At 41.2% G+C, this 15,286-nt stretch overlaps 1 protein-coding gene and 1 pseudogene across 1 annotated transcript; both read left to right on the top strand.

Annotated features, from left to right (window-relative positions):
- The first annotated feature begins 2,123 nt into the window (after positions 1-2,123).
- On the top strand, positions 2,124-3,374 carry LOC139375528 (T-cell ecto-ADP-ribosyltransferase 2-like; annotated as a pseudogene).
- A 4,625-nt stretch (positions 3,375-7,999) lies between these two features.
- On the top strand, positions 8,000-11,436 carry LOC139374106 (T-cell ecto-ADP-ribosyltransferase 1-like). Its single transcript, XM_071115102.1, has 2 exons — positions 8,000-8,108; positions 10,382-11,436. Exons 1-2 carry the CDS (start codon positions 8,031-8,033, stop codon positions 11,132-11,134), a joined length of 831 nt encoding a protein of 276 aa, XP_070971203.1. The 5' UTR covers positions 8,000-8,030; the 3' UTR covers positions 11,135-11,436.
- The last annotated feature ends 3,850 nt before the right edge of the window (positions 11,437-15,286 follow it).

Here is a 15,286-nt window from a genome sequence, read left to right on the forward strand (position 1 = left end):
CTGTCATTTCTTCCTTTGTGCAGCAACATCAAACAATGGGTTACAACAATCACAACAAATGACTAAATACTACAACATACTCTCCAACCTCCTGGACATTTAGTCTACAATAAGAGGGAAATCAGAAAGGACCATAAAGACTGGGTAGAGGTAGGTAGGTAGGTAGGTAGGTAGGTAGGTAGGTAGGTAGGTAGGTAGGTAAAGAAAGAAAGAGACAGAGAGACAGACAGAGAGACAGAGAGAGTGAGAAAAAGAAAGAGAGAGAGAGAGAAAGTCCCCCACTTTTAGCTGATTCTCATAGCAGGCGGTGCCCCGTCTCTGCCATCCTTGATTGGCTCTGAAGTTTATACTTGGGGCCTCAAGGTTTGCCTTATTGCGGTTTTCCTTATTCCCTGATAGTTGATTCATTGATTTGTGGTATATTGGCTATTAGTATTCCAGGCCTGAATCAGTCCCTGAATAGAGGGGAAGGATGATGATGATGTTGAAGGGTCTTCGTGTACTGTTATGCATTCACACACACACACGCATGCACACGCACACACCTTTTCTCAGTACCAGCAGTGGTGTTGCTGTTGTTAGTCATGTTCACACATAGACCAGTATGAGAAGTGTGAACAAACAATTCTCAGAAACCGTGTGGTGTTTCCTGCCTGTGTGTGCGTGCGTGTGTGAGTGAGTGTGTTAGAATGTGACCTCTACTGATCTGTGCAACCTCACATCCCTCTACAGATATGTCTGCTGCATTAGGTGACATCTATATAGTTGCTGGACTGCAGCATAAACAACATATTCATCAGCTATGTTCTCAAACACTAAGGCCACGTCCCAATAGTCTCAATCTGCTCCCTTCCTTCTCTTGTCTCCTTTCCTTGTCTGCGTTCCTTTGTAAACACCACATCACATGAATGTAATATGATGGAACTCTATCAACCTGCCAGGTCTCTCACATCTCAGTCATAACAAAGGAATAGAACTCTATCAACCTACCAGGTCTCTCACATCTCAGTCATAACAAAGGAATAGAACTCTATCAACCTGCCAGGTCTCTCACATCTCAGTCATAACAAAGGAATAGAACTCTATCAACCTACCAGGTCTCTCACATCTCAGTCATAACAAAGGAATATAACTCTATCAACCTACCAGGTCTCTCACATCTCAGTCATAACAAAGGAATAGAACTCTATCCACCTACCAGGTCTCTCACATCTCAGTCATAACAAAGGAATATAACTCTATCAACCTACCAGGCCTCTCACATCTCAGTCATAACAAAGGAATAGAACCCTGTCAACCTACCAGGTCTCTCACATCTCAGTCATAACAAAGGAATAGAACTCTATCAACCTACCAGGCCTCTCACATCTCAGTCATAACAAAGGAATAGAACTCTATCAACCTACCAGGCCTCTCACATCTCAGTCATAACAAAGGAATAGAACTCTATCAACCTACCAGGTCTCTCACATCTCAGTCATAACAAAGAAAAGGTAACAAACATAACCAGCATTATTAGAATATTGGGATACGGTCTCAATCATACCCTGGACACTGGCATCAAACACACTAATGTACCCAGAGGCCTTCAGGGCAGTGTTTCCCAAACTCGGTTGTCGGGACCCCAAGGAGTGCACTTTTTGGTTTTTGCAAGAGCACTACACAGCTGTTTCAAATGATCAAACCTTGATGATTAGTTGAATCAACTGTATAGAGCTAGGGGAAAAAAACATACGTGCACCCTTTGGGGTCCAATGGAGCGAGTTTGGTAAACCCTGCTTTAGTGTCTTGACACCGTGCTTTCCTCACAGCAGCCAGAAGAGGGCAGTATTTAATTCAACCAGCTAAAGGAATGATTGACAGACAAGCTTAGTCTAGGCCAGGGGTAAGCAACCCTATTTCTTCAGTGCAGCAGGTACTGCAGGATTTTGTCCCAACCTGGCACCACACTGTACAGTATATGTGTGAGTATGTGAAGGGAAAGGTAATACCTAGTCAGTTGCACAACTGAATACATTCAACCGAAATGTGTATTCCACATTTAAACCAACTCTTCTGAATCAGAGAAGTGCAGGGGGCTACCTTAATCAACGTTATCGGCACCCGGGGAGCTATGTGTGAACATGACTAACACCAGCAACACCACTGCTGATACTGAGAAAAAGTGTGTGTGTACTGTGGTAAGGGGGTTGTGGTTTGAGGGGTACTTGTGCCTGTAGGTGTCTGTTCTCAGCAAGAGAGGAGGGACTGTGAAAATAAGCACCCCTGGTATAACAAGACCCCCTGAAAGTTGAACATTTGAATGCTGGTTCTGTATCTTAAAAGACAATTAATCTCCATTGCAAGTTGAAATTGGACCAATATATTTTGACATCATGGCAAGACACAAGATCCTAACTTTGCTGTGATGTATTTCTTCCAGGCTTGGACTTTGGGCGTTGACTCCAAGATGGTAAGACACTACACTATTTAGACTGTACTTGAGAAAGAAAGAAAATAAATCAACAACGAGAGAGACAGAATTTAAATTAATTTAATAAATTCTATTTTTTTCCCCTCCATATTGTCTGAAAGGTTCATCTTCGTCAGCCTGGTCTCAATTTCTCTGTACCCTTAGACATGGTCCCTAACTCTGTTGACGACAAGTACAAACACTGCACTGAAAAAATGTACAAGAAAGTGCAGGAGGAATATCTTCCAAATGAAAACTCCACTGAGGGGATCTTCAAACAAGCCTGGATGAAGGCAGAAGGATGTGCAACTATTGAGAAAGTGAAGAAACGATTCCAAAAGGACAAGTCCAAGTACAATCCTAAGGAACTTACACATGATCATATCAAGGCTATCTGTGCTTACTCAGGGGGTCAAAGTAAGATTTCAACCAAGCAGTCCGGACCAGTAGAACAGAGTACACCACCTCCTTCCCCTTCCACTCCCTTCACTTCCTGCTGACTGACGCCATTCGCCTCCTGAAACTGAACCAAAAGTCCTGTCACACCACGTATCGAAGAACCAACATGGAGTTTGTTAGTAAAGTTAACAAAGTAATCAGATTTGGCTTCTTTGCCTCCAGCTCTCTCGACAAGGGAATTAGTACAAGATTTTGAGAGAAGTCTTGCTTTGAGATAAAGACATGTTTTGGCGCTGACCTGAAGTCCTTCCCCAAACTGGGGAATTATGAAAAGGAGGTGTTGATTCCACCGTATGAAGTGTTCAGAGTTACTGCTGTGCTGAAGAAAGAGAATTATAAAAACCTTTGGTGCGATGTTGTGTACACACTAAAGAGTATCCCCAAGCCCCGGAGTAACCTGAATTGCAAACTTTTTAGGCAAACAATTATTAACTATGAAAATCTCTTGATCTTGAGTCATTGATTTAAATTGTATCCAGGGACATTCAGGCTGCTTATCCTCTTAAAGCCAAACAATGTGTTTTCACTGTCTAAAGATTTTAATGTAGTAAGTAATTGGTTCATTGGTGAATGTTAAATACAAACCTCATCCTGACTACCAGAAATAGTTATTATTAAGATGTGTGTATTAACCTGTGTATCAGACTCCATAGGAGATTTTAAAGCACTTATATACCTTCTGCAGCTTGTTTCAACATGAATAAAGAAAATCATTGAGCTTGACAGCAGTATGTCTTGTCCTTTTAGTTGTCACTTTCACTGTACTACATTTAGACAAACTGAAGATACAACATTACATGGGCCACAGATTAAGATGTTATATAACATGACATACCGACTGGTGGGGGGACATTTACTGTAATTTCTTTATTTGTGCAGCAACAGCAAACAATGGGTTACAACAATTACAACAAAAGACTAAATATTACAACATACTCCCCCCTGTACATTTTGTCTACAATAAGGGGGAAATCAGAAAGGATAATAAGAATTGGGTAGAGGCACAAAGAGTGCAACAGAGAAAGTCTACAAGCGGTACCTGGTTTATCCGGGTAATACACTAACTTCAATTAAGTCAATTCTGGATGTCTCTTCACAAAGTGCCTCACCCTGATTGGCCAAAAGTCATGTCACACATCACCAGCTGATTTGCATAGCAGGTGGGGCCACCCACCCGCAATCCATGATTGGCTCCGAAGTTTATACTAGGGGCCTCAAGGTTTGCCAGGCCTGAATCATTCCCTGATTAGAGAGGAAGGATGATGATGATGTTGAAGGGTATTTCTGTACTGTTACGCATTCACACACACACACGCACCCACACACCTTTTCTCAGTGTCAGTAGTGGTGTTGCTGTTGTTATGCCTGGGTGTGTGTGTTAGAATGTGACCTATGTTGATCTCTTTTCCATCTATACATTGGCTGGCCTCCAACATAAACTTCACACATTCAGCAGCAATGTTTCCAAACACTAAGGCCAGATCCCTTCCTTTCCTTGTCTCCTTTCCTTGTCTCCACCACAGATCTGAAAGACCTCACCATATGAACACAATATGATGGAACTCTATCAACCTACCAGGCCTCTCACATCTCAGTCATAACAAAGGAATGGAATCTTGTCAACCTACCAGGTCTCTCACATCTCAGTCATAACAAAGGAATGGAACACTGTCAACCTACCAGGTCTCTCACATCTCAGTCATAACAAAGGAATGCAACCCTGTCAACCTACCAGGTCTCTCACATCTCAGTCATAACAAAGGAATGGAATCCTGTCAACCTACCAGGTCTCTCACATCTCAGTCATAACAAAGGAATGTAAACCCAATCAACCTACCAGGTCTCTCACATCTCAGTCATAACAAAGGAATGGAATCCTGTCAACCTACCAGGCCTCTCACATCTCAGTCATAACAAAGGAATAGAACTCTATCAACCTACCAGGCCTCTCACATCTCAGTCATAACAAAGGAATATAACTCTATCAACCTACCAGGCCTCTCACATCTCAGTCATAACAAAGGAATAGAACTCTATCAACCTACCAGGCCTCTCACATCTCAGTCATAACAAAGGAATGGAACCCTGTCAACCTACCAGGTCTCTCACATCTCAGTAATTTCAAAGGAAAGGTAACAAACATAACCAGCATTATTAGAATACTGTATAAATCATACCCTGGATACTGGCAGGAGAGACCACTGAAAACCAAACACACACTAATGTACCCAGAGACCTTACTGTCTTGAAAAGGTGCATTCCTCACATCAGCCAGTAGAGGACAGTATTTAACTCAACCAGCTAAAGGAATGATAGGCAGACAAAGCTTAGTCTAGGCCAGGGGAAAGCAACCCTGTTCCTGGAGTGCTGCAGGGTTTTGTTCCAACTAGGCTCCACACCAGACCAACTGAGCTAATTTATCAGTTAAGTGAATGACAAAATTCAACACACCTGGTCTTCCTGGTTGGTTCAATCAAAAACATGAAGTGCCTGCAGCACTCCAGGATTAGGGTTGTTTACTAGGTGCAGTACTTAACAAAAAAAAGGTACTTTCCAACCCTCTCCTCAGGGATAACCAGACTGGCACACCTGCTTAATTTAGTCAAGGGGTTGATTGTTAGTAGACTGAATCAAGTGTTCTAGTTTAGCACTAAAAACTAAATGTGACACGTCTGTTGGTCCCTGAGAAGAGGGTTGGGAAACTCTGGACTGGGGGCCTCAAGCTTCACTGTAGTGCTGCTTTCCATTATTCTGGGTGATTGATTGATTAGTGGTATATTGGCTATTAGTATTCTAGACCTGACTCAGTCCCTGATTAGAGGGGAAGGATGATGATGGGGTTTCAGTGACTTTCTGTACTGTTACTATGGGAACCTTTTCTCAGTATCAGCAGAGGTGTTGCTGTTAGTCATGTTCACACATAGCTCAGTATTGAAGAGGTATGAACAAACAATTCTCAGAAGCCATGTAGTGTTTCCTGCCTGTGTGGGGGTGTGTGTATGCCTGCGTGCATTAGATTGTGACCTGTATTAATCTGTGTGAACACACATCCCTCTACAGATATAACTGTTGGATTATGTGCTACCTATACAGTGACTGGACTCCACAATCAACTACACAGTCAGTGGCCCAAACACTAAGGCCACATCCCAATAGTCCCAATCTGCTTCCTTCCTTTTCTTGCCCCCTTTCTTTATCTCATATCATTTGTAAAACATCACAGATCTGAAAGAACTCACCATATGATCACAATATGATGGAACTCTATCAACCTACCAGGCCTCTTACCTCAGTCATAACAAAGGAAAAGTAACAATCATAACCAGCATTATTAGAATATTGGGATACTGTCTAAATCACACCCTGGAAACTGGCACGATAGACATTTTAATGCTGATTCTGTATCTTAAAAGACAATTAATCTCTGTTTCAATTTTCCACCAATATATAATATATTTTCACTTTGTGGCAAGACGAAAGACCCTAACCTTTACTGTGATGTATTTTGTCCAGGCTTAGACTTTGGGTGTGGACTCCAAGATGGTAAGTTACTACACTCTTTTGAGACAGAGATCCACAAGCGGTACCTGGCTTATCCGGTAATACACTTTCTTCAATTAAGTCAATTCTGGACGTCTCTTTACAATGTGCCCCGCCCTGATTGGCCCACAGGCATGTCACCCATCACCAGCTGATTCTCATAAGTGGTGGGGCCCTGCCCCTGCCGTCCTTGATTGGCTCCGAAGTTTATACTAGGGGCCTCAAGGTTTGATGTCTTACTGTTTTTCTTATTCCCTGATAGTTTATTAATTGGTTGGTTGATTGATTGATCAACAGATGTGTGTGTGTGTGTGTGTGTGTGTGCGCAGTCACACACACACACACACACACACACACACACACACACACACACACACACACACACACACACACACACACACACACACCTTCTCTCAGTGTAAGCGGTGATGTTGCTGTTATTAGTCATGTTCATACATTGTTGAGTATTTCTAGAAGTGTGAACAAACAATTCTCAGAAAACATGTGGTGTTTCCTGTGTGTGAGTTCAAATGTGACCTCTGTTGATCTGTGCAAACTCACATCCCTCTACAGATATGTCTGCTGGATTAGGTGCTACAGTATCTATATAGTGGCTGGACTCTAACATAAACTTGACAGATTCAGCAGCTATGTTCCCAAACACTAAGGCCATGTCCCAATAGTCTCAATATTTTCCATTCCTTTCCTTGTTTCCTTTAATTTGTAACCACCCCAGAACTCAACATATGAATGCAATATGATGGAACCCTGTCAACCTACCAGGTCTCTCACATCTCAGTCATAATAAAGGAATGTAAACTCTATCAACCTACCAGGTCTCTCACATCTCAGTCATAACAAAGGAAGTTAACAACCATAACCAGCAGTATTAGAATATTGGGAAACTGTCTAAATCATACCCTGGGCACTGGCATTAGAGACCACTGAATCCAAACACACACTAATGTACCCAGAGACCTTCAGTCTAGATGCGATGCATTCTGGGCAGAAGATGGCAGTATTTAACTCAACGGAATGATTGGCAGACAAAGCTTAGACTAGGCCAGGGGTAGGAAACCCTGTTCCAGGAGTGCCGGAGGTACTGCAGGATTTTGTACAAACTAGGCACCACACTGTATGTGTGTGAGTATGTGAAGGGAAAGGGGATACCTTGTCAGTTGTACAACTGAATGCATACATCTGAAATGTATCTTCCACATTTAACCCAACCCTTCTGAATCAGAGATGTGCAGGGGGCTACCTTAATCGACGTCATCGGCAGCCGGGGAGAATGGAAGAGTTTTTCACCTTGCCAGCTTTTGGATTCAAACCAGCAACTTTTCGATTACTGGACCAACGCTCTTAACCGCTTGGCTACGCGTGTCTGTGTGTCTGTGTGTGTGTGTGTGTGCGCTGTGTAATGGTGTTTGTGGTTTGATGGGTACTTGTGACTGCCTGTGCCTATTCCTAGTAAGAGAGGAGGGACTGTGAAAGTAACCTCAAGAGCACTGGTATAACAAGGCTCTCTGATAGCTGATCTCCAATACATTTTGACATTGGACCAATATATTTTAACATCATGGCAAGACACAAGATCCTAACCTTTACTGTGATGTATTTCTTCCAGGCTTGGACTTTGGGTGTGGACTCCAAGATGGTAAGATACTATAATATTTTGAGAGAGAGAGAGAAATATTTGCACATAATGACATTTGAAATGTCTTTATTCTTTTGGAACTTCTGTGAGTGTAATGTTTACTGTTAATTTGTATTGTTTATTTAACTTTTTGTTTATTATCTACTTCACTTGCTTTGGCAATGTTAACATATGTTTCCCATGCCAATAAAGCCCTTAAAGTGAAAATGAAATTGAATTGAGAGAGAGAGAGAGAGAGAGAGAGAGAGAGAGAGAGAGAGAGAGAGAGAGAGAGAGAGAGAGAGAGAGAGAGAGAGAGAGAGAGAGAGAGAGAGAGAGAGAGAGAGAGAGAGAGAGAGAGAGAGAGAGAGAGAGAGAGAGAGAGAGAGAGAGAGAGAGGTGTTAGAGTATTTTCTTTTTGTATTACATTTTTGTAATATATAATTATTTGTTTATTTTATCTATTTGATATATTTATATATATATATATATATGTGTGTGTGTACAGTACCAGTCAAAAGTTTGGACACACCTACGCATTCAAGAGTTTCTTATATTTACTATTTTCTATATTGTAGAATAATAGTGAAGACATCAAAACTATGAAATAACACGTATGGAATCATGTAGTAAACATAAAAGTGTTAAACAAATCAAAATGTATTGGCCACCCTTTGCCTTGATGACAGCTTTGCAAATGATTTGCTCTGCATATAGTTTATCAGTCTGACATTGAATAAACAAGTCATAACTAAGGAGTTTCCTTGTTGGTTTTATTATTAAATGAAAATGTAAATGAATGATAGAGTGAGGCTTGATGGCTTCAAATGATTGGTTACTCTTTAATTTCACGCAGCTTCTTTGGTTACATTCATAGTGCAAATTACAGGTGGGGGTTTGCTCAGCAACAAGAGTGAGACATGAGCTCCTTTAAATGAAACAAAGTCCAACTGTGGGGTGGGTCTCTAAATATTTATAATTTGACTGACAGCAAGATACATCAATCTTACCAGAGAAAGCATTTGAATAAAACAGCACAGTAAGAGCTCTTTCACTGACAGATTGACCAGGTGAATCCAGGTGAAAGCTATGGTCTAATATACTGTAGATGTCACATCAATCAGTGTAGTTGAAGAGGAGGAGACAGGTTAAAGAAGGATTTTTAAGCCATGAGATTCTTTAAAGTACCTCTTTGCGCTAGGTGGGATGCAAGCGACATCCGGTGCGAAATTCAAAATACAAAATTTGCAATATTAAACATTCATGAACATACACAGGTCCTACATTATTTAAAAGCGTAACTTCTTGTTAATCCAGTCGCTTTGTCAGATTTCAAAAAGGTTTTACGGAGAAAGCATACCATGTGATCATCTGAGGACAGCGCCCTGTGTACAAAAGTATTACAAACATTCCCCAAACAAGCAGAGGCGTCACGAAAGTCAGAAATAGTGATAAAATAAATCACTTACCTGTGAAGATCTTACTGGTTGGTAGGTGATCAAATACTTATGTCATGCAATAAAATGCAAATGATTTACGTTAATCATACAATGTGATTTTCTGGATTTTTGTTTTAGATTCCGTCTCTCACAGTTGAAGTGTACCTATGATAAAAATTACAGACCTCTACATGCTTTGTAAGTAGGAAAACCTGCAAAATCGGCAGTGTATCAAATACTTGTTCTCCCCACTGTATGTATAATTATGGATGTATAATAAGCTATAATGGGCAGTCATTTTGGACCGGGAACACAGAATTAATTAACATGAAACGAACACAACAATGCATTCCAGATGACTATCTCATGAAGCTGGTTGAGAGAATGCCAAAATAGTGTATAAAGCTGTAATCAAGGCAAAGTGTGGCAAGTTTGAAAAATCTCAAATCTCAAATATATTTTCATTTGTTTAACACTTTTTTGTTTACTACATGATTCCATATGTGCTATTTCATAGTTTGGATGTCTTCACTACAATTCTACAATGTAGAAAATAGTACAAATACAGAAAAAACCTTGAATGAGTAGGTGTGTTCAAACATTTGACTGGTATTGTGTATAGTATTATAGCTACTAGTTTTATTGTGTAACTGTTTTTTTCATAATTGTGTGTATCACTTTGCTTTGGCAACATTTGCCTCATAATTCACGCCATTAAAGCATATTGAATTTGAATTAATTAATTTTAGAATGAGAGCAGAAAGAGAATGATAATTAAAATTAATTTAAATATTTACAAAATATTCCTCTGTTTTTACACTCATTGCCTGTTTTTCCCCTCCATTTTCTTTGAAGGTTCATCTCCGTCAGCCTGGTCTCAGTTCCTCCATAACCTTAGACATGGTCCCTAACTCTGTTGACGACATGTATAAAGGATGCATAAAAGAAATGGGCAAAAAGGTGAAGGAATATCTTCCAAATGAAACCAATACAGGAGGGATCTTCGAACAAGCCTGGACGAAAGCAAAAACATGTGCCTCAAATAAGTACAAATCAGTCAACAATAAACTACACAAACTTAGTTACAATCACATTAGAGCTATCTGTGCTTACACAGGAGGTCAAACTAAGATATACCCAGTGTTCAACCAAGCTGTCCGGACCAGTAGATATGAGTACACAACCTCCTTCCAGTTCCACTCCCTGCATTTCCTGCTGACTGACGCCATTCGCATCCTGAAACTAAAACAAAATACCTGTCACACCACATACCGGAGAACCAACATGGAGTTTTCAGGTGAAGTGAACAAGGAAATCAGATTCGGCCTCTTTGCCTCCAGTTCTTTCCTAAAGAACTTGACACATTTTGGAGAGAAGTCTTGCTTTGAGATAAAGACATGTTTTGGCGCTGACCTGAAGTCCTACCCCAATCTGGGGAATTATGAAAAGGAGGTGTTGATTCCACCGTATGAAGTGTTCAGAGTTACTGCTGTGCTGAAGAAAGAAAATGATAAAAACCTTTGGTGCGATGTTGTGTACAAACTAAAGAGTATCAAAACACTGAGTAACCTGAATTGCAAAATTTTTAACAAGACAACAATGAATTAAGAAAATCTGTGTTGATCTTGAGTCATTGTCCCTAAAGACGATTTAAAACTAACAGCTATGCTGCTTATCTTTCTAAAAGTAAATGAAGCCAAACAACGTGTCTTCAGTGTCTAATGCTTTTATTGTAATAAGTTAGTTGGTTTATTGGTGGATGTTACATAAAGACCTCATCCTGACTACCAGAAATAGTGATTATTAAGATGTTTGTATTATAGTGTTTCAGACTCCATAGTAGACTTTAATGCACTTATATACCTTCTGCAGCTTGTGGCAAAATGAATAAAGAAAATCATTGAGCTTGACAGCAGTATGTCTCGTCCTTTTAGTTATCACTTTCACTGTACTACATTTAGACAAACTGAAGATACAACATTACATGGGCCACTGATTAAGATGTAATATAACATGACACACGTTGAATTGTCCAATAAAGTGACACAGGAAACTACCGACTGGTGGGGGGATATTTACTGTCCTGTCTTGCTTTGTGCAGCAAAATTAAACAATATGTTACAACAAATGATAAAATATCCAAGACATTTTGTCTCCAATAAGAGGGAAATCAGAAAGGACAATAAGAACTGGGTCGAGACCAAGCGAGAAATAAGTCTACAAGTGGTACCTGGCAATACACTTACTTCAATTAAGTGAATTCTGGACATCTCTTCACAAAGCGTCCCGCCCTGATTGGCCCAAAGGCATGTCACCCATCACCAGCTGATTCTCATTGCAGGTGGGGCCCGCCTCTGCCGTCCTTGATTGGCTTAGAATTTTACACTAGGGGCCTCAAGGTTTGCCTTAGTTCTGTTTTCCTTATTCCGTGATAGTTGATTAATTGATTGGTTGATTGATCAACTGATTGATCAATCAATTGATTAGTGGTATATTGGCTATTGGTTCCTGAATAGAGGGGAAAGATGATCATGAGAATTAAGGGTCTTTCGGTACTAATACGCAAGCAAGCACACACGAACACATACCCTTTCTCAGTATCAGCAGTGGTGTTTCTGTTGCTAGTCATGTTCACACACAGCTCAGTATGAATGAAGTATGAACAAACAATTCTCAAAAGCTATATGGTGTTTCCTGCCTGTGTGGGGGTGTGTGTGTGTGTGTGTGTGTCTGTTTTTGTGTGACAGGTACTCTATATAAGTATAATTTCTCAGAAGCACTGAGGAGAGACTGTGACTGCCTTGTTGACAGATACAGCATCTTAAAGACGCCTGAATTTCATGCAAAGGTATGTTCTATTCCATACGTGTCTCAGACAGGGTTTACATTGCTTCTCATAGTGCAAATGTCTAAAAATGAGCACACTAACTCCAAGTGAAGAAGAGGAACGTTTGTTTGTATCCTTTTACACCATAGATGGACAACCCTCCTCCTTTAGATCTACTGGTTTGAATCCTTTTACAGCAGAGGTGGACAAACCTCCTCTTGGAGAACTACTGTTTGTATCTTTTTACAGCAGAGGTGGACAAACCTCCTATTGGAGAACTACTGTTTGTATCTTTTTACACCAGAGGTGGACTAACCTCCTCCTGGAGAACTACTGTTGGTATCTTTTTACATCGGAGGTGGACAACCGTCCTCTTGGACGGTGTATGCAGGCCTTTGTTGTGTATGCAGGCTTTTGCAGGCTTTTGTTGTGTATGCAGGCTTTTGCAGGCTTTTGTTGTGTATGCAGGCTTTTGCAGGCTTTTGTTGTGTATGCAGGCTTTTGCAGGCTTTTGTTGTGTATGCAGGCTTTTGCAGGCTTTTGTTGTGTATGCAGGCTTTTGCAGGCTTTTGTTGTGTATGCAGGCTTTTGCAGGCTTTTGTTGTGTATGCAGGCTTTTGCAGGCTTTTGTTGTGTATGCAGGCTTTTGCAGGCTTTTGTTGTGTATGCAGGCTTTTGCAGGCTTTTGTTGTGTATGCAGGCTTTTGTTGTGTATGCAGGCTTTTGTTGTGTATGCAGGCTTTTGTTGTGTATGCAGTCTTTTGTTGTGTATGCAGGCTTTTGTTGTGTATGCAGGCTTTTGTTGTGTATGCAGGCTTTTGTTGTGTATGCAGGCTTTTGTTGTGTATGCAGGCTTTTGTTGTGTATGCAGGCTTTTGTTGTGTATGCAGGCTTTTGTTGTGTATGCAGGCTTTTGTTGTGTATGCAGGCTTTGTTGTGTATGCAGGCTTTGTTGTGTATGCAGGCTTTTGTTGTGTATGCAGGCTTTGTTGTGTATGCAGGCTTTTGCAGGCTTTTGTTGTGTATGCAGGCTTTTGTTGTGTATGCAGGCTTTTGTTGTGTATGCAGGCTTTTGTTGTGTATGCAGGCTTTTGTTGTGTATGCAGGCTTTTGTTGTGTATGCAGGCTTTTGTTGTGTATGCAGGCTTTTGTTGTGTATGCAGGCTTTGTTGTGTATGCAGGCTTTTGTTGTGTATGCAGGCTTTTGTTGTGTATGCAGGCTTTGTTGTGTATGCAGGCTTTTGTTGTGTATGCAGGCTTTTGCAGGCTTTTGTTGTGTATGCAGGCATTTGCAGGCTTTTGTTGTGTATGCAGGCTTTTGTTGTGTATGCAGGCTTTTGTTGTGTATGCAGGCTTTTGTTGTGTATGCAGGCTTTTGTTGTGTATGCAGGCTTTTGTTGTGTATGCAGGCTTTTGCAGGCTTTTGTTGTATATGCAGGCTTTTGTTGTGTATGCAGGCTTTTGCAGGCTTTGTTGTGTATGCAGGCTTTTGCAGGCTTTGTTGTGTATGCAGGCTTTTGTTGTGTATGCAGGCTTTTGTTGTGTATGCAGGCTTTTGTTGTGTATGCAGGCTTTTGTTGTGTATTTAGGCTTTTGCAGGCTTTGTTGTGTATGCAGGCTTTTGTTGTGTATGCAGGCTTTTGTTGTGTATGCAGGCTTTTGTTGTGTATGCAGGCTTTTGTTGTGTATGCAGGCTTTTGCAGGCTTTGTTGTGTTTGCAGGCTTTGTTGTGTATGCAGGCTTTTGTTGTGTATGCAGGCTTTTGTTGTGTATGCAGGCTTTTGTTGTGTATGCAGGCTTTTGTTGTGTATGCAGGCTTTTGCAGGCTTTTGTTGTGTATGCAGGCTTTTGTTGTGTATGCAGGCTTTTGTTGTGTATGTGTAACGGATGTGAAACGGCTAGCTTAGTTAGCGGTGCGCGCTAAATAGCATTTCAATCAGTGACGTCACTTGCTCTGAGACCTTGAAGTAGTAGTTCCCCTTGCTCTGCAAGGACCACGGCTTTTGTGGAGCGATGGGTAACGATGCTTCGTGGGTGACTGTTGTTGATGTGTGCAGAGGTTCCCTGGTTCGAGCCCAGGTATGGGCGAGGGGACGGTCTAAAGTTATACTGTTACATATGCAGGCTTTTGTTGTGTATGCAGGCTTTTGTTGTGTATGCAGGCTTTTGTTGTGTATGCAGGCTTTTGTTGTGTATGCAGGCTTTTGTTGTGTATGCAGGCTTTTGCAGGCTTTTGTTGTGTATGCAGGCTTTTGTTGTGTATGGAGGCTTTTGCAGGCTTATGCAGGCTTTTGTTGTGTATACTGTGTATGCATGCTTTTGTTCCAGCCCTGCTCCAACACGCAATTTATATTTTAACCTAGAACCGAGCCCTGGGAGACGGCAGTAGTGAGAGTACGTGGTGCTGACACAGATCCTCTCCATTCCACCAGGTTGGAGCAGTTCAAAAGTGTGCAGAGACTTAGACGACCAGCCCTGAGAGGGTGGAGAGGAGGATCTGATGGTCCACAGTGTCAAAAGGAGTCACTCAGCCACAGAGCAGGAGGGGAGGAAAAGGGACAGTGTAAATCATAGGATACGGAAATGGAGGAGTTTAGGGTCAAAGGGGCAGAATCAGGAGACATGCGGTAGATGTATTTTGCAGAAGGGAGATATGATAGAAGAGGAGAGGAGACAGTAGTGAGAGTGAGACAGAGAGATACAAAAATTACCTTTATTTAACTAGGCAAGTCAGTTAAGAACAAATTCTTAATTTCAATGACAGCCTAGGAACATTCTGCCTTGTACAGGGGCAGAATGACAGATTTGTACCTTGTCAGCTCGGGGATATGAACTTACAACCTTTTGGTTACTAGTCTAATGCTCTAACCACTAGGCTAGGCTGCCGCCCCAAATGAAGATTGCGACAGTGCATGACCATCTGGTTGGGGTTA

Source organism: Oncorhynchus clarkii, chromosome 19 (assembly GCF_045791955.1).
Source record: "Oncorhynchus clarkii lewisi isolate Uvic-CL-2024 chromosome 19, UVic_Ocla_1.0, whole genome shotgun sequence".
Classification (NCBI taxonomy): domain Eukaryota; kingdom Metazoa; phylum Chordata; class Actinopteri; order Salmoniformes; family Salmonidae; genus Oncorhynchus; species Oncorhynchus clarkii.